The sequence below is a fragment of the Saccoglossus kowalevskii genome, chromosome 9 (genome assembly GCF_978046115.1).
Source record: "Saccoglossus kowalevskii chromosome 9, keSacKowa6.1, whole genome shotgun sequence".
Lineage (NCBI taxonomy): Eukaryota > Metazoa > Hemichordata > Enteropneusta > Harrimaniidae > Saccoglossus > Saccoglossus kowalevskii.
Genome location: NC_140649.1, coordinates 20605957 through 20630470, shown reverse-complemented (window position 1 = coordinate 20630470; position 24514 = coordinate 20605957). Strand labels below are relative to the sequence as shown.

The following is a 24514-nucleotide window of genomic DNA, read 5'->3' as shown; positions in this document are numbered from 1 at the left end:
ATACTGTACAGGAAATTTTATAATTTAATTTCTGAACATCAAGACTAAAATTAACGATTCACCACTAACTATTCCAACTATTCAAGATAATATAATTGCACTCACTTTTAGCTGTCGATATAGATCGTGGAGGTCTGAGAGTTGGAGAGACTTGATGCGCTTCAGAAGTCACCTGGAAAAACTGCTGTTTGAGAAACCCAGCCTTCTCTTCTTCAAACTTTTTTCGCTAAAGTGAAAAATAATAACAAGTGATGACTATTGGGTAGTTACAAAAACTGTCATTAATAATAATTATGTTAGTTTAAGAATGTACTAGACAGCATTCATCGGTTATATTACTTTATCACTGCTAGAAATGGAAAATATTTTATGTCAAAATGCAGTCTACAATTTCCTCTACTATACAATTACCTCATGCCCTAAGCGGATTGCAGCTTCTGTAAATTTCCTTCTCTCTTCTTCAAAAGCAGCCTTCTGTTGATAAAACAATGTCTTTTCCTGGGAAAAACTTTCTTTTTCTTCCAGTAAATGAGAATCACGTAGAAAAGATAAATTATGATCTTCTTTATTAATTGCGTTTGTCTGATACTGAAAAAGAATAGAAGTGACGATTGGGAGATGTCATAAAGTGGCCAATTGAGGGTGCTCACATCCTGTTGCTAGTACACCCAAGATGAATTCATACCAGGGAACAGGGGCGCAGCGCCCTCATGCCATTGCCATGCACCCCCTTACCCTGGGGAGCAGATCCTCTGGCAACCATAAAATTCTGAATGACCAGGGATCACATGTGGCCAGTCTTCAACTGTGACCTGTCTGATAGTAATTTTGACCCCAAGGAATTCATAGAATGCTCCATTTTAAATTAGAATTGGTGGCGCCGCTGAATTGCAGTGCTCCCTCTTGCAGTTTTTTTCTAGAGAAACCCCTGGATCAAATGTTTCCATCTATGGACTGCATGCAGTGTGCACAGCAGCATGTTGATGCTTATACACAACACAGACTTAACACATTAAGACAATTACAAGATTAATACAAGAAATATGATAAAATGAAGATTTTCCTGCCCTTTATTTTCATAAATAACACATACTAACCTGCATTAGAAGCTGTTCCTGTTGATCAATAATTCCTTTATACACTTCAATCTTTTTAGACAGACTAGTTCTCTCGGCTACTAAGACTTCTATCTGTTCAGTATTATCAGATTCTCTGTTTCTTGTTTCTATCAGATGTAAACATAACCTCAAGATTAATATAAACTGTTTACTAATACACTGTATGAACAACATTTAGTTTAATACCATATGTCAAGACCATCTGAAACTACTTGCACCATATAGGACTTGCCATTTTCAATACATAACCCTTTATTTATACAGAGGGTAGCATAATAGATCATAGGCACATCCTTCCACAGGGTTCTTTTGGTGGTATTTCAGTCGCACGTTGTTTTATGTGCACTAAGAACAGGAACAACACAAGAAACCAACATCTTTTACATCCAGTGTGACTGAACACAATTCCAACCCTGAATGCTACAAGTCTAGCAAGTTGGCAGTGCATAATTTTTCACTGACAAGTGGACAGTAAACTGCAGTAGATGAAAAGCTTAATTTTTACATTGCAGAACTGACACATCAGGTCAACAAGAACTGTATGGTTAATTTAAGTACACCTTTCAATATTCTCTCGTTTGTGTGCTTTCTAACAGGACTGATTTTATAGAAATTCTAAGTCAAAATGGAATCCCCAAAAAATCAAGTTAAGTCAGCTTGTTGACTGCTGGGGAAGTTCGTCTTCAAGAAAAAATTAAATTGTATACGACTGTATAGGTGACTCTTGGCACAATAAAAAATATTGTGGCCACTGATGTGCATTGTTTTTAAACTTTGTTTATAAAAGAAAATTTCTATTTACCAAATTACAAATTCTGTAAATATAGTAAGATGTTTTTTTAAGATCACTATCAATGTATGATTTTTTGGTTGCATCAATGACGAGTTACTACAAATATTGCGCATCCTATAGAGGACACACTGTTTATTGCCACTAGAAATCTACAGTAACACTATGAAATACTGCACGTTATGATAGAAAGTTTGCCTGAATCATCTCATGAATACAGCAGAAGGTATGCATAAGGTGATAACAATGATTTACCTTTCCCATTTTCAATCTTTTTTATATGTTCTTTAAGTTTTCGCCATTTTTGTCTCATACTTTTTTCAATACCTTCTCTCACCATGTCAAATGGCATCTGATAATGACCAGTAGACAACTCTTCAACAGACGATGACACTGAGGCAGTCTCTTCATCTTCAGATTCATCTGATGACTAAATACAGAAGATGTTAAATCAAAACTTTTTGTCAGAAGGTGTGTGGGTTTGTGGAGGAAACTCAAGCAGTTATCTCTACTAAGGCTGTAAATCTCACACAAGAAGCTACATCTCATTGAAGTAAAATAGTAAAGAATTTGAAAATAATAAAAGCAATATATGTGCCTATAGTTATTTTACATGTACTACTAAGAGAAAATATAGTATTTTTAATACTAGCTATGTGTTAAGTTTAAATTTCACAATTGTGAAAAAATACAGAAAAGTGCCATATCCGTCAGTAGCGCTTAGTGCTTACAAATAAACAGGTATGTCTATGGTCAAAATAAGTTTTATTTTATACTTTTCACCACCAGACTTTCTTACCCAAAATTATTAAGCTTATTTGTCTTATATTCTTCAATATTTCTGGAAATAAACCCTAATTTTGTCGCAAACAGACACAATTTGAGTCAATTTTCAGTTTTACTCAAAACTTTTTTGCTATTTTTGTTCTAATCTTCTGAATAAAAGTTCAGACTATATACTATATATTTTATGAATTTGTGATGAAAAGAGGGAACTGGTGGTGAATAGGTTACAGGGTTCGTAGCACCAAGAGCCAAATGATTTCCAAGACTTTTCCAGACCTTTCCCCAAACTTTTTTGCATTTTGACCCTTAATTCAGGCCAACATCATCACCAAAACTCATCAAAGTTTTGAGGATATGATAGTTCCCTGGAGAAAATGGGCCTTTTCAAAATGAAATTTAAAGACTTTTCAAAGATTTTTTTATTTTTCCTGTAATTTAAAGACAACTTAAAGACTTTCCAGACCTCAAAAAATCTAAGAATTTCAAAGGATTTTCCCAACGCTACAGACCAAAGGTTAATGATGCAGCATAAAATAAATGCATATAATACAGCAAACAGGGTACTCACAGTAGACTTATTTGATTTAACCGGTGACTGTTGATTCAAAAGATCCACCAACTCTTTCTCCATATTACGCAGAGACTCTCTCAAATCTTGATTTTCCAGCATCAATTCTTTCTGTCTTTCTTCATAATTAGTGATAATTAGCCTGTACATGTCTTCTTCATGCTTACTGTCAGCAGAAGTTACTTGTGTTAAACATCTCAACATTGCACTGTTGTAGTATTTACACGCATGGCATGGGGGAAAAATGTACCTTTAACCCTTTCAGTGTCATTGTCAACTTTTGGCACCACTTACAAAATTATTTTATACAGTCTGTTTCTCTCAACATGAAATGTTGATAACAATTGACAAACCTTTTGATCAAAAACCAAAAAAAATATCTGAACTTGTTTATGGTCTAAAATCACAATGAAATTCAGTGAAAATTGTACAAAAGATGAAAATACCAAGCACTCAAAATGTTAAACATGTTTCTGACACTTAAATACAAACTAAAGAATGTTTTAGGCATATTGTGTTTGATATTCTATCATAGTAGGAACACTATAGCCAGAGTATAATTTATCATAAAATAGAAGTTATGCCTATAAACATAACAGCAATATAGATATATAATACAACAAAAGAAATGCCAATGTGCATTCACATTGTGTAGGTACACATACCGGTAAATCAGGTTACACAGGCATTTCTATTTTTTGTTGAAGTACTGTAGAATACTTTATTTTCACTTGGAATTTATTTTCGCTATTTTAGCTGAAGGGATGATTCCGTGAAAATAAAATCCAGCGAATATACTTTTTTTCCTATATTTCACATTAAACTCATGAAAAATCAGTGAAAATAAATTCCAAGCAAAATGCCCAAAAAGCCTTTTCAGCGAAAATTAATTCCAGCGAAAATAAAGTATTCCACAGTATACTGTAAATTGGTCTGTAAGTTTGTTGTACTAAAGCACTATAGAAGTTTACAATTGCACTTTCAAAGTCCCCCAGAAATAACAGTACATGCATACCAGTATTAATGTTATTAGAGTTCTTTAATTTACCTATTTTGCCCAGCAGTTTTCCATTTTCCTCTTTTACCATCAGCTCTCTGTAAAGAATTCAAGATATCCATTCCTAAAACGAGAACAAATCAACATAAATACAAAGAATTGTAGACTTTGGGGGGCATTGAATACCGGTACTAGCAAGTGAAAATGAAATAGCATTTCTTACGTCATTCTTTTAAGTTTTGACTATGAAGAAATTGACTAGCAGGTGGCATACACACATCTCTGTATATAAACCTGATCCAGATTTATTGGGGAACCAGAATCGTAGTTGCACATTACAGAGTATGGCATGGTGGTAGTGTGTACAAATCTTTAGCTATCTGTGCAGTCGCTGGGTTGGTGTCGCTTGTTAGCTTGTGTATATATCTGGTAGCGTCGCTAATTTGTGGGATTCGAATACTAACGTTCAGCACCATCAATGAGGTTTGATTGACAAACCTCAGTGACGGTGCTGAACGACACTTACACAAAACATAAATTGCAATTGACCTCACTGTGATGAGGTATTGGTTGTGGAATACGGAAAAAGGGACCGAAGCCTGCACACTGCGTACACAATATGCTAATATTCAATTGCACAAATATAGGTATTTTTTTACCTGATACTTATAGTATCACTTATTAAACCTCAGTGACCGTTACGCAAGATACATTCAAACTTTTTGTAAACAATGATGTATTTTACATGTGCTGCATAAACCACATTGGACACTGCATGTCATGACCACCACAGACCAAAAAACTTGCCAAGAAATTAATCACATGCACCATTAAAAAAATTAGTTTCACATCACTGGAGCTTTTCATATTAGTTTTAATTTACAGAGGATGAAATCACAAAAAACTGCAATCAATCCACCACATTGGACCATTATTGGACACTGCATGTCATGACCACCAAAAAACCAAAAAACTTGCCAAGAAATTAATCACATGCACCATTAAAAAAAATAGTTTTCATCACTGGAGCTTTTCATATTAGTTTTAATTTACAAAGGATGAAATCACAAAAAACTGCAATCAATCCACCACATTGGACCATTATTGGACACTGCATGTCATGACCACCACAAACCAAAAAACATGCCAAGAAATTAATCACATGCACCATTAAAAAAATTAGTTTCACATTACTGGAGCTTTTCATATTAGTTTTAATTTACAGAGGATGAAATCACAAAAAACTGCAATCAATCCACCACATTGGACCATTATTGGACACTGCATGTCATGACCACCAAAAAACCAAAAAACTTGCCAAGAAATTAATCACATGCACCATTAAAAAAATTAGTTTTCATCACTGGTGCTTTTCATATTAGTTTTAATTTACAGAGGATGAAATCACAAAAAACTGCAATCTTAGTTGTGAACTTTGAAATATAGAATTCTTACCTATTCTCCTCTCCTGAGTTTTATCCGTTAATAACTGGTGCACTCTTTCTTTCAATTTATTGACTTCTTTTTCAGTTTTCTTGATATCATGTTTAAATTGAGAATCTCTCTGCTTCAAAATTCCTTCCAATTTTCTGAGGTCTTCTTTCCCTGCCTTCATTTTTTCAATTACTGATTTATTTTTATTTTTTAACTGTCTTTCTTTTTCACACAAGGCAGCAATATTCCGTTGACTGCCCTCAAGTTCATCTTTTAGTCTTGTTTGGTTTGAATGAAGATGATCTAAGTCAGTGAAATTACGATGTTGTCTGGAATGAACAAGTAAATATAATTGCATTAAAATTATCAAAGAGAAAAGTTTTCTAAGGCATTTAAAAAAAATTCGTAATGAAACTAGGTGCCCTCAGAATACCAAAGTTCAATCTCAGCATTTAGAATAGAATTCGAAAACACTAATAGCTAGATAGAAACAACCTAAAATGCTTTTTAAGGTTGCTAAATACAGTGCTTATTGCAATTTAAGATCATATGTAAAAAAAAAAGTCTAACAACAAATTTTTGAGAATTTTAAACACGATCTGTTCAATTAGAAAATACCCTGAACTCAACTTTTTTTTGAAAAGAGGGTATGAACCAATTCATAAAGATATAGCAGTTTCAGTAATGCTAATACATTGAGGCTAGAAAGTGTCCTCATGTAAAAACTCGCTTTGAAGCCATCCATTATATTCACAAATCTGCTCAAATTAAATTTACTTTGACCATTTAATATAGGATCTCTAAGACGCTCTAAGACACTAAGTCATATTGATAATTGTCACAAATGACATCAATTTAGCAATTTGATAGTGTTGAAAATAAAACAATTTGCAGAAAACAAATCATTGGTGTTAACAATAAGTGCATTTGTTAAGTATAAATTTAAAGTAAAATTAGATTGTGATGCCAGACTGGCTACAATAACAGGAAGTTGTGGAAATTACTGGGCAGACATGAAAAGGATAATTTGATCACCTGATCAGTTTTTGTACAAATGATCTCAATAATATTATTTCACCAAAAAAAGGGATCTTTTGAGGGACGCAGACAATTTGTATAGCAAGTATGTAGGAGACAATATTAAGTAAGGTCAGAACAGCATCTATCTTGGCTTAGCTAACCTAAGTATTTTGTTTTCCTGTTAAAATATTTTACGAAGTCATTTTTCATGGTGTTGTATAAATTATTAACATTTATTACATTACATGTGATAAACAGGGTGGGATTTAGAAAATATGACTAGATTGAATGTCAATTTTGAAATTTATTAAAAATATTACGATTCATATCAATAACACAAGTATTATTTACATTTTCATTGCATGTCACTGAACAAAATTTTAAGATGTAAATAAATATTTTTGCTACAGAAACCTGTGCAACTCTTGCAAATTTCCAGTGATCCCAAGTTGTTTTTTAATTTTATGGAATGAACCAAATACGAAGAAAATCATCTCTAAACACAAGTGAAAGAATCTTTGAGAGAGAAAAAGTACTCACCTGACTTCTAACTCTTCTGTATGTCTCATACTTTTCTGATGTCTTTGTAGTAATTCAAAAGTACAATTTATAAGTCTAACAATATCAAAAGTATCTGGCGGGCCTTTATCACTTGGTGATGTTGTATACAAAGAAGGGAAACCTAAAACTGATAATTCCTGCAATAAATAGGAAATGAGTGAGTACTGAAAAAACATAAAACAGCAGATCAATAACTAAGGGCGCGATATTTATATTTAAACTCTGTTAGATTTCTAGAAAGCAACTTATGTTCAGTGGGTTTTATAAAATACAAATAATGAAAACTAGAATTTGTAATAAAATTCTATGTATCAGTGTGTAATTGGAATGAAGCCCACAAATAGTAAATAACTTTATATTGTAACATCTTGTTTCAAAACTAAAAATTTTTTCTATTCAAAATATCAATAGTTTGCATGTTATTATAGTAGAGAAAACACTTTTTGTCAAACTGTGAGAATTACTAAAAAAGTGCGTAAACCAACAACATGGCATAAGATACAAATATTGAAGCATTCTGCATTATCTTTTTCATAAAATAGTGGATTGTGTTAGAAGGCAAGTCCTTGACATTTTTTCTAATTTCTTATTATTAACAAAGATATTTATAGCCAATATAAGGCTTCAACCACAAACTAGATGGTGTAATGTACAAGAAGAAACGTAATTTTATCAGCAGTTATAATTTCACAATCCACACCAGTACAAATTTAAAAGGACAAAACAATACAAGCAGACATGTCACAACCAATTCTAGTATGTTTATATGTATTTTGCATGTTTGGAATTGATAGCAATTTAATATTGACACAAAGATATTTTTCTTTTCAAAAGTAATTTTCTGCTTCATCACTTTAAAAAGCACTAGGAAAAAATAATTTTTTTTATAGGAGGTTCATCTAAATATAGACAACTGTAAGAAGATCCTACCTGATCAAGAAACGCTATGCACTGGTCTACATTTTCCCTAGTACAAAACACTGGATGCACCAACTTGTCCATAAGCTTTAAATGGTGCTGATTCAAAGGACGAGGTGGAGAAGGTGACAACTGCAGTCCATTTGGCTCTCCTAACCCACCACTAGGAGACTTGTCTGACTGTATCATGTACTTCAGTGGAAATCCATTGGCAATTAAATTTGAAGCAGTCATCTCAGATAGTCCTGTAAAGTTACTTGCTCTAGTCCAGTCTGCCATCTCCTAAGTAATCAGCTTTTACCTCTTTTACTCATACTCCCTGTGGGAGAAAGAAAATACAATGACAAATTTCAGCTTTACAGACTCTTGCTATAGATATTATCATGATTTCTGTTTTTGAAAAGAAATAATTTTTTTATTTATGCCAAAATTTAGAATAAACTTCACCAGGAGAAGAAGAAGGGATATACATTGTAAAACACAGTATAATAAACCAAGGGAGGAAGTAATTCAGGTTAAACAGCATGTATGACATAGTTTGCAGAGACCAAGATGATTCTCACAGCTGGGTGTATGGTTATCTTCTCAGTAATTACTATTAAACAAGAGTGACCTCAGATGACCCAAGTCTATTAATCTATGGAAGAGATCCATCTCACTGGGAAAAGTTGAGTTATAGGGACAGACCAACAAGTGTAAATAAAGCAATCAAATAATGATATTTGACTGCAGTAAATACACATCATTGACTGATCTTTCAACAGTCCAACAATGTGCAATGGTCATCATGTTGTCAGCTGGGCAGTGTTTCTGATTTAGAATGACGACCAGTTCATTCTTAAAGTATAAATTAACACCCATTCTTAACTGAATAGAAAGTAGACTTTCTGAATATTTACTAGCAGTTGACAACAACACTGTCACTTGTCAAAGATGCAAGATAAGCTGCTTCCATGCTATTGGCAATGCTGTTCAAATGACATACATGGAACTCTGTGGAATAGTGAAGTATTCACATATACCATATTCTCCATGTTTTTGCTGCAGTACAATTTGCAAAATAACTAAACCACATCATATTTTTGCCAACGACAAAAAGTTGCAGCAAATCCAAGCAGTGAATATTTCAATTGGGATTGATAAAACTGCACAATAGTAAAATTTTAGAGTAAATCATATACTGTATTTGTCTAAAAAAAGGGCATACATTTATAAACCAAACATTGCATTTACTATACATTAAATACAGGGGTTTCACAAATGCACTTAATAGCAGGCTATCATCCTGTAACAACAGCTCAAAAATAAAATAAAAAAGCGCTACAGCGAGACCGGTGTAGACAGTCAAAAGGACAGAGAGGAGACTGCCAATTTGGGCTTATAGCAGGCCATCGGTTCTTAATGAAACCCCTGAAATCATTAAAATAGAACTTATTTTGCTCATAAAAATACTTCTGTAATTTACCCCAACATGTGCAGGAAGTAAAACAGGTCTGTCTGTCTAGTATGATGGTGGTAATCACATCGCGACGCCCGAGTCAATAGCGCCGGGGAAGAATGAATAACGCCGGGGGAATATTTGATAGCGCCGGGGGCCGCGGCGCTAAAATGGCCTGGGGAGAACACTGGCATATATCCTAATAGAGAAAATACGGTTCATTTAGTCTAATCTGAAATCAAATGACCCAGTTTTAAATTACTTAATTTTAAATTGGTAGTTGAACATTTAAATATAGCTCTTTGTCAAGTTGATGACCTTTAGAAAAATAGAATAGGGAAGACTGCTAGGTTTAAAACATTTTATAACATAAACTCAGTCTAGAATACATGTACTTGTATATTATCTTTAGAAGACAAAACTAACACTGCAGTAATTTGTTTGCTGTATACTTAAGCATCAAAGACTGACCCAGTTACTAATTTGCAGATTCAATAGAAAGATATACAACTCTCAAAGTTCAGTGACAATGTCAATAGAGGGATCATAAATACAATAAAACTTCAAGTAATATAGTTTCATGTAAAGATCAACAAGTGACATTGTCAATATATTAATGGAATAAAATGGTTTATTTCTTGTGTAGAATAGAATTTCACTATTGATGCTGTAGAGAAAAAGTTTAAATTTAAATTAAGTGGAATCAGGTTTTCACAAACTAAAATTAAATAACTAAAATTAAATAACAAAAAAAAAAGAGAAAAACTAACATTTTTTTGGTGATGAGAATTGATGAGAATTCTGGTAATATTTTAATAGTTTGGATAAATTTCCTCTATAATTTTGTTAATTGCTTCTTTGCTGTGTGTAAAATCTGCACTTCACCATTTCATCTTCCACTTCGTCTATTCTACCGGAGTATACATTTTGTAATTTGAAAAGAAAGAAAGAAAATGTTTTTTCTTAATTAACCTATTATTGTTATCTTTGGTTCCAACTGGTGGTAATAACATTCTTACTGCTTATATGCAATAAACAAAAATATCTCGTTTGTGTTTAATATTTGACAACTGAGTGGGCGCGCACCTACTCGTACCAGTCTGTGAATTAAATGTAGCAACAGCCTGAAAGACAATTTAATACTTATTCAAGCAGAATTCAATATTTACACTATGTTATACTACTATGCATATATGTAATGTATTCTGGGAGAAAACCTAATGGAAATAGTATTACAATGGGAACTTACTTAGTTAAATACAAAATTTTAGAATTTTTTCAACATTATAATGTAATGAGACTTATTCGCCAAGAACTTTTTTTATATGTATATAAAAAGCAGTATTTCTCCATATACACCATATATACAAAAGTGGAAATTTTGACCATTTTCCATAACATTTCAGGTGACCCTAATTTAGGTATTCTAATGGCATTAACCCTAAATAAGAATGAATTAGATGATTTTAAAAAATACCTCATTCACAAATGTTCTCTGGGACTCCCTGAGAGTGAGAAATACAAGACTTCAATGTTTTTGGATGTGATGGCGATATTTGGGTGGTAAATCTTGTCAATCTCTTTAACCCTTGAGCACCAAAGCCAACTTTTATAGTCACTATCACAAATTTTGTACTCGACAATTTGTTTGCAATATTTCGAAATTTTGTTCTAAGACTTTATGTCCATTTGGTCCAATTATCCCAAAAAATATAGAAAACAATACATTCAAATAGAATGTTGCAACAAAATTCCGTAGGGAAATTAAGGCACTCAAAGGCTAATATTGAATCATTTGTGAAGAGACACAATTATCACACCTCATCATGTTTGATACGGCTGTACATGTAATTTGTATATAAATTCTAACGGATACTGCCTGATTGACTGACACTTTAATAACACCAATATTATTAAAAAAACACCAACAAATAAATTCAACTATCACAGCATTACTTGCTAAGTGATACAGGAATGTTTCAGCTTAGAAAAATTCATAACGCTTAACTCCTCAAATATCCAAAACATTTACTGCCAGCAACTCGCCTGTAAGCAGTTAATTAATATTATTGATCCAATGCAAAGACGATTACCATTAGATTGCAATACTGATAGCATTTTCCAGTAAGTTATTAAAATAAATACTCGTATGTTGTCCTCCTAAGGATTAGGAATTAGGAAATAACTTGAACATTTTTTTTTTTTTATATATGATTGATGTCCAATCTACCATTCACACTACAAAACAGCATTGACAAAATGTATAAGTACCATTAAAATCAACCGAAGGACCCTACTGAATTATTATTGCTATAAACACAAGTTATAACATAACTGAATAAACTTGAACAAAATAGTCCCCAACTTAGAAGAATAAATTTGAAGTACACCCCTACCCATGAAACCAAAATGTTTTCGAACAGGTGCCTCAAGAAATTTCACACATAAATGCAGAACTTTGCAATTGAGGATGTCAGAACCTATTTCAAACAGCAAGGCTGGCTGCTTCCATTTTGGACAAACAACTCATCAACCTAAAGTCCTGGTGAAATTCTTCACAATTTTGTTTTAACAATAAATTTAACAAAGTAGTTTATGAAGCAACTATGTAATCCTTGTTTGAGCCATACAGTTACACATGTACATAATCAGTAAAAAGCAATTAACTCAAAGGTCATTTTAAGGTCAAAGAAACTTGAGAAGTCCAAGACGTTTTGAACTTCAAGTTGCATGGTAATCTAAACATGTGTAATCAAATCTCGTCTACAGGCCATCTCTAGAGGCTTCCCAAACTTTATCATGCTGGTGAAGTACATTAACAGTTTTATATTCATTTTGCTCAGGAATTGCATTAGCATTTTCGTGCAGTTAGCCCTGATGATAAAATTAATTGGAACTTGCAAGATAGTCTGTGTACAAATAGGACCCTTTTTGTACTTAGGTGAGAATCCCTCTCTAATATTTGGGGTCAATAATCAGAATACGGTGTTAACACAATGCCTGTATACAATATAGAACTAATATACCAATGTACAATACTCGATATCTATCCTTGAAGTTTATCTTGTCCATAGGAATATAATTACCTCAGTATACATATTACATGTAGACCAAGAATTCATTACAAATTGAAAACACAATATAACTTACTATTGATGGGGTCTTACATGTAGAACAGCACCAAAAAGACAATATAAAACTTGAATAAAACCAATGTAGAATCCTGCAAGAAAGATCAATATACAAAAGGTTTTAAAGTGAAAAAAAAATATGGTTGGGTGAACCAGTCACCTACGTGATGGGTGAATGACAAAAGTACTTTAAGCAAGTGTACTGTAGAACTGCTTGAACCTAAAATAACACATATGGTATTGGCCGAACTGTGGAAATTCATTGTTGTATGTTTACATGTATTTATTAAATGAGGTTTACCTAGTTTCTACAACTCTGACTCGTATTTCTAGGTAAAGCAAGGCACAAAAGAGGATAGTAAAGATTGCTAAACGTTGTTACAAACATGACTGACCTTTCACAGTAATGAGTTGTCATACATAGACCATTCAATGTACTTAAAAATAACCCAAGAAATACAGTTTACAACAATTATACAAATAAGTACACAACATTTGTACAATGTAACACAGGTAAAATAGATATACTGGCTCTGATTGAGCATGTCCCAAGATACCATATGAATACTCAAGTAGACCAGAGGTTTTTAAGATCAGGCGCAGAGATTAAAGAGAATGATAACACCTGTTGTGGTCCTGTCATGGTTGGTTAGTGTTTACACGAGATCCCATTTCAAATTCAACACACCTACGTCAGCACAACTTGATGAGGGGAAAGTTCAGAGTCAATGACCATTTTATTTGTAATTTTAATACAACACACCCCAACTATGAATATACCACTCAAGACAAACACATTAAAATTGCTGTCTGATGAGAGTCTGTGAGCAATAGTTCCAGCTCACTGCTCGTGACAAGCTCCCACAGTCCATAGAAATGAAATCTGAGCAGGTTAAGATCCATACCTTGCACACCCTATGGGGTCACTGGTCAGTGCAGTACATTACAAGGAACATACATTGCATGCATGATATTATGATGAAAGTTTAAACTTTGATTTCAGAGATAAGAAATCTCAGACTAAACAAAATATATCAAGTATAACTACAAATGCGACTATTTACTTTACAATTTATTCATTATTACATACATAATACTTTTGGCACACTGTCATGAACAAACTTGGCAAAGAGATTCCACAGATACAAATGTAAAAAATGAGATCAGAGCAAGTACCCCTCTATAAATACCAGGCATGTTGTACATCAGGGCTTGAAATTCACCAAAGACATGAAGGACGTTGCCTCAATGACCCTCAGTGTTTTCCCCCAAGATTTCTTAGCAAAAAGGCACAAGGAGAAAATACATTTCACAATTTTGTTGGTACAGAACTTGTGCATAGCATTACTGTTGCAAGCTTCCATTAGGAAGGGTGTTTCTTTCCCAATTTTATTGCAGTTTCTACAGTATTACTCATTCTGTCGAGTATAATTGAAAAACAAGAATTAAAGATAGTTGTACTATTTTGTACCGCAACAAGACACCCCAAAATTGCAAGGGGCAATGTGCCCATTACCCTGTTCAGGAAGAACACTGCACCCGACTGCCATAGTATCGTTAAATTTTCACTCACAATTTCAATGAGACCAAGGTATTTTCAAAATGTTTGCCGAAAGAAAGTGCCTTCACAAGTTCAAGTGCTGGTACATGTTTAAAATAACAGCATAAATAACACCTGCTTTTCTGACACTCTTCAGTTTACCTGTTCAGTAGGAAAGTGACATCAATTTTCACAATGTCTGATTATGCTTACTACAGTTACCATTTTACATGGGCGGTTCTCCAATTACTAACTTACCTTTAGGGCAAATGAACGATTATTGTGAGGCTGGTGTGAAATTCACTTGGTTCAGACAACCTGGTGTATACAGTTGTGTACATGTATATAAATTAATTAATCATTCTGCAAGACACTGACGAGATCTAAAATTAAACCAATAATTCCCTAAGGCTACACATTAATAATTCAGGAAGGTGATACAATTATTGTCTTGTATTTCCGACTTGCATAAAAACCCTAAAAATATATCACATCAATGAAACAAGCAGCCTATCGGCAGCTCCGCTGTTAGCAATGCACATTTCAATTAAGGAACTGAAGACATCATTAGAAAATGAACAATAGTATCAAAGCAATCGGACTTACAGTTTTTAACAAGAAGTCGAAAATATCACTTTTTACCAAAAATTACAAAAATATTCACCAAAATAAATTAATTAGAGAATTGAAGATATCATTACAAAATGAACAAATCTGAGAGAGGTCCACATGTAGTACCTATATATGTAATATCAAAGTAATTGCACTTGCGGTTTTTAACAAGAAGTCGAAAATATCACTTTTTACCAAAAATGACAAAAATATTCACCAAAATTAGAGAACTGAAGATATCATCACAAAATGAACAAATCTGAGAAAGGTCTACATGTAGTATCTATATATGTAATATCAAAGCAATTGAACAATTGATTTTTAACAAGAAGTCGTAAATATCACTTTTTACCAAAAATGACAAAAATATTCACCAAAATTAGAGAATTGAAGATATCATCACACAAAATGAACAAATCTGAGAAAGGTCCACGTGTAGTACCTATATATGTAATATCAAAGTAATTGCACTTGCGGTTTTTAACAAGAAGTCGAAAATATCACATTTTACCAAAAATGACAAAAATATTCACCAAAATTAGAGAATTGAAGATATCAACATGAAATGAACAAACCTAAGAGAGGTCTACCCAAGGTACATATACACCAAGTATCAAAGCATTCAGGCTTGTAGTTTTCAAGAAGAAGTCGAAAAAGTAAAACATTGACACGGACGACGACGACTGACAATTACTCATATGATAAGCTCCGCTCGACAAAGTCGACAGCGGAGCTAAAAAAGATACAAACTTTCTTTATACACAATATATTTCTTGTCTCAATCAGCACTGTTCAAATTTTATGATTTTAATTGGTCAACCCCTAAGATAATCCTGAAGTTCATGTCCTATAGACATCGTCTAGGAAGATGAGTTGATTAGTGTATTGTATGAGGAAATAAAACTCCAGGGTACAACCGGGAACTATTTTCATGAGCAATTGCTTTTGCATCAACAAGCAGAGGTTTCACAGTACAGTACATCACATTGGCTAAATAATGTATTTATACAAGTGGAATGGTTTGTTCTTTGTAAAGACAGCATCCATATACCGAGAAAATTGGGTCATAAAAAAATACAACAGAAGAAACAGCTAGTTGAGAAAACCATGATGAAATTCACCTTCATGTTTACAATGAAGTACTACATAGACAACTTGAGGCCACACTAGTAAAAACAACAGACAATGTGATACGAGGATGTGCAACACTAGTTTTACTTAGCTATCCGTAGACATGTCAAAAGTTAAAAGGTTACACAGACATGCATGCAACAGGTGACAGGTTAAGGCAACGACATAATAAATATCATAACTGTGGTTCAAACAATGCGAGTGTATGCTTTGTTATGGAAGTAGGACATATCCTTCAAGAATCTTAAGTGTAACCTAAAGGCAATACCGAGACAAAGGGACCGAAAGCTGTACCTGTCCTCGCTCATTCCACATGATTGCATTCTGAACAATGGATGGAAAACCAGAAAGTGCACACTGATACAACTCTGGTGTGTCTATGTCACTTCTGTAATGCATCCCCAGAGTAAACAGCAGTGGTATGTGTATTCATGTGTTTGGAAGTAAGGTGGACTCTACTGTGTGTGTAATATAAATAAATACAGAACTAGTAGAATAGATGACCTAGTAAATTAGCACACCACAATATGGTTGTCTTGGATGGATACACAAGAAATGCAACTTACACACCATGTACCATCTGCAGACCTAATACTCACACTGTAAGAACCAGTCATTGGACATAACAGACCTGCACAAAATCACAGTCAAAGCTGAATAATACTGATTGTTGACAACCATAGCTACAAGCAGCAAGGTGACGATGTCCTATGAACTTTGACCTGGTGAACATCAACGTTAACCACCAATCTAATTAAATGCGTAAACTTGGGCTAAGATTGGAGACTGTCAAGTCGGTTCAACATATTCACTAGAAAAGCATTTATGAGGAAAAAATAATTTATAAATTAAGTACACCCAGGAAAAAATGTCGTCAATGATTTAGTATATTTTCACGTTAAGAATTGAAAAATTTTGTAGTAATTATTGACAATGCCACTGGGGTTCTTCAAGCATGTGAATTGTAAAATGTAATTTCTGTATGAACACCATGAAATAACTGAAAATTATACATGTTTAAACAGGGTTTGCGCTAGCGTCTCAGTAAGATGAGTCCCACTTACAAAATTTTGAGAAATTGAATTTTGACCCTGGATAACTTTATCAGAGATTGGACCCCAGCATGCCTAAAAAACTGTGTCCCTCTTCGATAATTGTAGTCTGGGAAGCAAAATATGGGGTTTACGCAATCCCTGTGTTATCATAAATCAGCAAAAAAATTCAACACTAAAATTGCTGCTCAGCTGTCTACTAAAGGTAAACTTCCTGTTAAAATAAACTATGCAGATGAATCATTGTGAAGTCAACAATACTTCATCTACTCAGGTCAAGAAAAACAGCCCCAGTGTATTTCAAGACCATCACATACTCCATATGGTGAATAATTGAATGCCTGATTTAAAAGTATATTTTTAGTCATTACATATCTATTGAAACATAATCATGGATAGAAAATGAATTTTTCGACAAAGGAATGCAATTATTTTGTTAATGACTGATTATAATTTTAGTCGTCATATTCCAAGTGAAAATTAAAGAATTCTAAAATAGGGCTCAAATTAAATGGATAGCATATCTATTGTAGTATGAATACGGCTGGACAAATGTGGATACAAATTATTTATAAACTAACAAAGCAAATCAAATGTGATCTGGTACTTCCGTCTATAAAATGCGAATACACACATGTCACAGTCAATTGGTACAATAGATTTTCTAAAAAACAGGAATTTAGGAAAATTCTGAACAAGTTTTATGATTCAGGAAAAATAATTATAATTTTTTTCAACTCAAACTGAAGAAGCTAGAACAAGGATTTAACTTTCAGTATTTCTTATACAGAGGGAAAAGATTAATTTTACCGAGATGAATATTATTTTCATTAGGGTGGCGATACCTAATTTGATAGTTCATACATTCTGTTTAACACAGAAACACATGCACTCTATGATATAGTTATCTCCCACATTTGTGAATACAGTTCCAGCAATGACAGAGCACTATATTGACAGGTTAGCTTCACTGATCCTATTTACAGAGTGTTTTATTGACTACTAGACCACAACTATTGTAAAACTCTACTTGTGAACAACGCGTGTTATTGAGCAATCTTTGTTCACAGGTATTCAGGTTTCCAATATGGTTCTCAATGCATGTAGTTTACTTCTATACGTCAACATCAATTGTTGTCTGTAACCACTTTCAGGTCGCATCCTATCTGGGCTGTTTATTCTAATGATTATCCAAAAGAGACTGAATGACAATTTTTGATAATATAAAACAGCAGTAACCGAGAATAAAAGCCTGTTAGCGGTATACAAGTGGGTAGCCAGTTGAATTTGTGACTTTAGTGTCTTACACCTGAATAGGTGATTTTCCATTTAACTGCGAGATCTCGCGCCAAACGTCAGCTGCAAAAATAGATTTCAGAACTCTATTTTGTAGCTCACATCGAAAGGCCAATCTTTGACAGGGGAATATTGCATTTGAATACCCGTACTTCATCGAAATTGATCATCATCAAATGTGTTCAGCACATTATTAAGCATGGAAATATCCCCCAAATACTTTCACGTTTGTCGAATCCCATACGATGTTTATTGCCACTACGATGCTGTGACCTTTGTTTGTCCTGTTTTTACGTTCAATTTCAGGCATAACGCATGATCTTGCAGTGAACAGAATATAGTCTATTCTGAAACAATAAAAAGTGATCTGTCATTATACTGCCCCGGGAAGTATAAAAATGTAATATATACGGCATACGGTACATGTAAATCTGTCTTGCAATCACTTATATCTACAAGTAGTAAACGAGACCCACCCAATACGAAACCCACTTACCGCGAAGCTACTGGTAGTATGTAACAAATATATAACTCAGTCTCATCAATGAAATAAAGTATATATATATATTTACATTATTACTAATGCATTGCAATACAACTAATTGAAAGAAATTGCAATATAAAATATTCCGTCAGTAACACTTCTCAAGGACGTATTTCATGGTTAGTATTTGTTTATAATTTTATAAATTGGCTTGGCAATTTCCACCCCAATTAGATATAATGTGTACATATTTTAATAAATAAAATTAAAGATACACTTTAAAAATGAAATATTAATTAATGGCGATCCGCTGCGCTAGGATTGCCCTTATAATGACTTTAAACGTTTTGTGTGTGTGTGTGTGTGTGTGTGTGTGTGTGTGTGTGATTTCCAGTGTTTTCACGTATTATTTCTTCTGTGATTTTTTTGTCTTGGCCGATTTTGCTCAAACTTGGCAGGTAGGTCACTTTCACCTAGTTATTAGGAAAAATCTGAACAAAAATTGGCCCATCGTTGCCATAGCAACATCCAAAAAAACTTTTTTTTTGGATAGCTTCGTGCCAAATTATCTCCTCCTACAAATTTGGGATAAAACACCTCAGACATAGCTCATTCTACTCAGCTTGAGTGTGGGCACAAAGTTACTATTTGAATTTTTGATATCTTTTTTCATTACTGAGGAATCTGACCCCAAAGTTGGGTTAACGTTTCACCAGCAACGGCTTTTAACTCCTTTGAGATTTTATTGTGGCTCGGCCGATTTTGTTCATACTTCACAGGTAGGTTGTGCCGTCACTAATTGAAAAACAAATCCTGGTGCAATACTGCCATTGCAACAGCCAAAAACTGATTTTTGAATACTTTCGCCCCGAATGTATTACCTCCTACCAGTTTTGTAATAGCAGTGTTCAGATGATCATGCTTTTTATTTTGGCTCATTTGATCATGCTTTTTATTTTGGCTACGTTGCGCACTGGTAAGAGATCACCGACGTCGACGTAGTTACACTGTATCAACATAATCCCAATGCAACTTTGAATGAACTGTAAATGCTGCCTTCATTCTAGAAAATACTAAATACAAATGGTTGGAAATGTAACAGCAGAATACGTCCTAGTAATAAACTAAGTGACTTCTAAAGACTGAATGGTTTTTGTGAACTTCTGTACAGGGCCCATTTAGTTATACCGGTAAACTGACGTTAGCTTCACATTTATGTCCCAACATGGAAACAGCCAAAAACATGTTGCTTGTTTTTTGAGTGGAGTGGATCATCAACCAGCCTACTGGCATGTATTGACTATGACTTACTTGTCAGTGTCTGACTTGTATACAGCCCAGAACACGTCAGAATAGCACAAAAAAATTCAGGAAATGTCAGTTGCCTGTGCCTTAAGAGCTGTTGAACCAAAACAATCTGTCACCCTTCGCCGCCCACAGCATCGATATGATTTTATATTGCATAGAAAAGAACACTAAATGCACCAATCGAATCATCAATCTTCGTGATTTATGCAACTGGTATTTCCATCTACTCACCCTTTTTACGCAAACTGGGAAGTTTGAATTAATAAACGAAGTACAGGACGACGAAGATAAAATATCCAAGAATCAACACATACCAAAAATTATATCTCAAACGTTAATATTCATGGTGTATTTTGAGTCTAAACGGACCATAAATGAAAATTTGTTAGTACTCTAATTATCCAAATATATTTTAGTATAAGGTAGTAAAAATATTACCTGAACAATACCAGACTAACAGCCAGGTAGGAGTCTACAGGTAACAAAGGTGCTGTTTCATACGGAAATTAACAAGAATAGCTATTCATACTTCCCATTATAATCACTGCAGCCATTCCTGTTCACCGAATACAATACAATACAATTGACATTTTCTGGTTGACATGTTATTCCAATGTAATGGACAAACTGATAGAAAATACATTAAAGACTAGTTACATCACTAAACAAACCAACTCTTTTATATTTAACTAAAAATAGCACTGAAATATTCTGTCAAGTTGAGATTGGTCGAAGGAAAAATAAAAATAGACTGATGAGTAAAGCATCATACCGGTAAAACTTATGGGTGGGACAAATACGCCTATAGCTGAAATTTTCTCATTATTGTCATACATAGAAAAGAGAAAAAAATACATTGTCAATTATATAGTAAAATTGTATGTAGAGTTTAATTTTACACTAAAAAATAAACTTGAGTACCAGCAGCATATATGTATTCAATTATAGTGTCATTACTCTAATCAGAATTACAGCTAAAAACAGTTACATTACAGAGTTAAACAAAGTATGAATGTGGACAAGACACCAGCTGGGCATAGTGCTCAATACTCATCATGATGAGTAACGCGCTATGGCAACAGAGTCAATAATAATGATATCATTCCCGCTGTAAATGGTGAATACCTGCCACTCACAGGGGGTTCCAGCTGAATTAAATTGTTTTTTTTGTTTTTTACAACAATGTGGATAGTGAAATTTATATTTCTTAGAAAAAAATTAATTACATGATTAATAACTGAGTTTGAGAATATAAATAAAACTAAAGTAGAGTGCATATTTATACATAGCAAAATCGTAAATGTGCAGGCTTATTATGAAAGAAAAAGAGTTTCTAGTCAGGTTTCTTGTTTTCTAAAACTGACACACATGGGTAGCTTTTTAGTTTATTCTGAAATAGTCATTAATTAAACTCGTGATATCAAAAAAAATTATGTGCAGAGCTAAACATAAACAAAGTGAGGCGACCAGAAACACAAATACGTTGTTTATGGGTCTAAGTGATTACAACATATAAAACTGCACTAATTTTATTTTGTGTGATGGAGGAATGAAGTTGACTTTTTAAAATGTTCATAGAATGGGTCATATTGAATTGTTCAACACCTTGCATTACCGGTATTAAAAGCAGGTACTTTTAAATATTGTGATATTAGATTAATTGACAATTCGTGGATTTCTGGTGCACATGATATTCTGTTTGATTGTGTTATCAACACTTGTTTTATGATGCATTGGTTATCAGTTTATCCATACACAAAATTGTGCAGAGCGATTACACTTACACAGATCTTTAAATTTAACACATACCTACCAAAGTCATGGTATGATAGATAATAATGTAGACTATTATAGTTAGCGATTACAACATGAACACAACAAGCAAAACAGGCAGATTTGATGATATACTTTACGACACTAAAATGGTCTATTAAACAGAATGACAGTAACTACGATATACTATTACATGTAGTTAATTATTGTTAAACAAGTTAATAATATTTCTTTCACACTATCTGGCTATGTATTGATTTTGTACTTAATTAATGTAAGAACCGATATACAGAGCATGTGCCACAGCAATTGAGTCACCAGGGAAGGGAAAACTTGAACAAAAACAAGCCCAGCCCATACATAAACACACATGTGTACACACCTACAGGATTCTAGGGAGTAAGTGTCTTTGTTTACCACTGAGGTAAAGTCCACATGGTATGTTCTACATTATAAATGCATGACAGAATATCTATAGATTTGATACAGCAATTCATAATTTTATGTTGTAGTGACAGATGCAAATTTCAAAAATAATGAAGGGCATTGGTGTGCATAATAATTTCTAGAAAAAACAATTTTAGCGATAAAATCAGTAGATACCAAATACTTTAACGAATAAACTTCACCTGGGACAGAAATATTGTACAATATCAACTATTTATCAATAAAATAACATTACCAAGCTAACTTTCAACATTTATCTTTGATTGTGTTGAATGCAAAATGGCGACATGGTTGAAACTTTTTCTGCCCTTTTACAATAAGAATGTGTGTAATTACTTGTTTTGTTGGTAGCATAGTGGTGGTCGGTAGACCCGAGTTCAAATCCTACCTGAGGCTGAACATCAAAGGGTCAACCCCTACCCTGGGTGAGTGTGCCACAGACTCAATTGGAAAGGCCAATTCCACTGGCCGAGATTCATTCACTAACGAATGCGACTTTGGGGGAACCTTGGTTAATGTCTGCAGGTGCTTGTGTTCGACCGGGCCTGGTTGACGCCAGGATAGCGCATTAAAATTGCCATCTGTGTGGAGATGGCCACACAGCCCTGTCATGTAGTCCCAAAAAGAAAATGACTTTTGTAGCAAAATGCACTATGTGTCAGCACTAGCACTTGCAATTTGCACTTACAATAAAAAAAAACAAGTCAGGAGAGACAACAGTAACATTCAATGTCTGGAACTGTCGTCTGGCACAAAAACATTTATAAAAAAAAAAAAAATATACTTGTTTTGTTGTTTGTGCAATCCACGACGCGCATTACAAATTAGTGTTAGGGGAAGGAATGGAACACTGAATGTTCACAATATAGACTACATTTTATGTTTATGCCGTATCCCACATCTGTCCCCTAAAACCTAATGCCAAGACATGTACCGTAATTCAAAATTATAAAAAAAAAATACCATGAGGTTTTGTCTATACAAAATGTGCTGCCATGTGGATTCATGGTAATCTGTTGCCTAGTTCCCAAATTTGGACTTTAGGAGCATTTTCTTCATGCCAGGCTATCTGAGTGCAAGTTTTTTCCCTCACAGTATTAAGGTCATTGTGAAGTTTATTCATCAAGAAAGTAAGGTATGTACAATTTGTTATTACGAAAAATGCATTTTCAGGAGATTACCAGGATGGTTTGATACATGTATATTCAGAGAGAGTTTCACAACTGTTACAGCAATTTGAGGAAAGCCCCACAATTTTGACGAGGCACCATGTACCATGATTTATACACCATACCATATATTATAAACACATTAATTTTGTTATTTTCACTACAAGTAAAATCTGCTGTTAAAATTGAATCAATGTTAATATGTAAAATAACTTGCTGTTTCCCTGCTAAGTTAGTTAACTTAAAAACCCAGTAAAATTGCTCAGAACTTCACAGAATTAAAATTAAATTTGAGTGAAACTATTTGGTTTTACAGAACTTGTATGATTGAGACTGGGAATTTTTACTAACATGTATAAAAATAATAAGGTTCTCCATGACCATCAGGGTGTTAGCCAGCCACCAGTCCACCCACCAAACGGACTGGCAACTTTGATTTTGAACTGGCAACTTTTTCTATTGTTCTTTGATAATTTTACCAAAATACATACAAAACCATCTAACTTTTCATGAAGTTGAATTGTTTTGGACTGGCAGTTGCAAATTCCTGGCTAATAGCCAGATGACCATAGCGCAAAATACTAAAGACGTTACAGCAAAAATATCCACAGACATATACCCAGTAGCTGATGTTGATGCCACAGTGTACTGTGCTGCTTAAGCTACTAATCTTAAGATGCCTGTACCTTAAAATACTATGCATCCTTGCACTTAGTCATTTATGCAATCGGATTTAGTTTTTTACAAAACAAAATGGGGATATTTCTTATGAAATAAACAGTTGATGCACTCGATTGTCATCAAATTCAAACTTACCTGTATCGATAAAACAGTTGACTTAATTGATCTTTTTTTCGCATTTCTATATATTATGTTGCTTGTTAGGACAAGACCTAGACTAGTTAAGTGAACAGCTATTGTCGCTATTCTGTAAGACTTAT

At 33.7% G+C, this 24514-nt stretch overlaps 1 protein-coding gene across 2 annotated transcripts in view; it reads right to left on the bottom strand.

Moving 5' to 3' along the window:
• Positions 1–24514, bottom strand: part of LOC100367423 (afadin- and alpha-actinin-binding protein-like) — a 34979-nt gene that overhangs the window by 9896 nt on the left and 569 nt on the right. For both annotated transcript variants that reach the window (XM_002736518.4, XM_085503288.1), the window contains exons 2-11: positions 12781–12853; positions 8205–8511; positions 7254–7411; positions 5715–6022; positions 4311–4383; positions 3263–3428; positions 2164–2338; positions 1098–1225; positions 412–588; positions 106–226 (exon numbers count right to left, since the gene is read on the bottom strand). In XM_002736518.4, coding sequence (XP_002736564.1) covers positions 106–226; positions 412–588; positions 1098–1225; positions 2164–2338; positions 3263–3428; positions 4311–4383; positions 5715–6022; positions 7254–7411; positions 8205–8471 — 1573 coding nt within the window. In that variant the 5' untranslated portion in view covers positions 8472–8511; positions 12781–12853. The remainder of the gene's footprint in view (positions 1–105; positions 227–411; positions 589–1097; positions 1226–2163; positions 2339–3262; positions 3429–4310; positions 4384–5714; positions 6023–7253; positions 7412–8204; positions 8512–12780; positions 12854–24514) is intronic.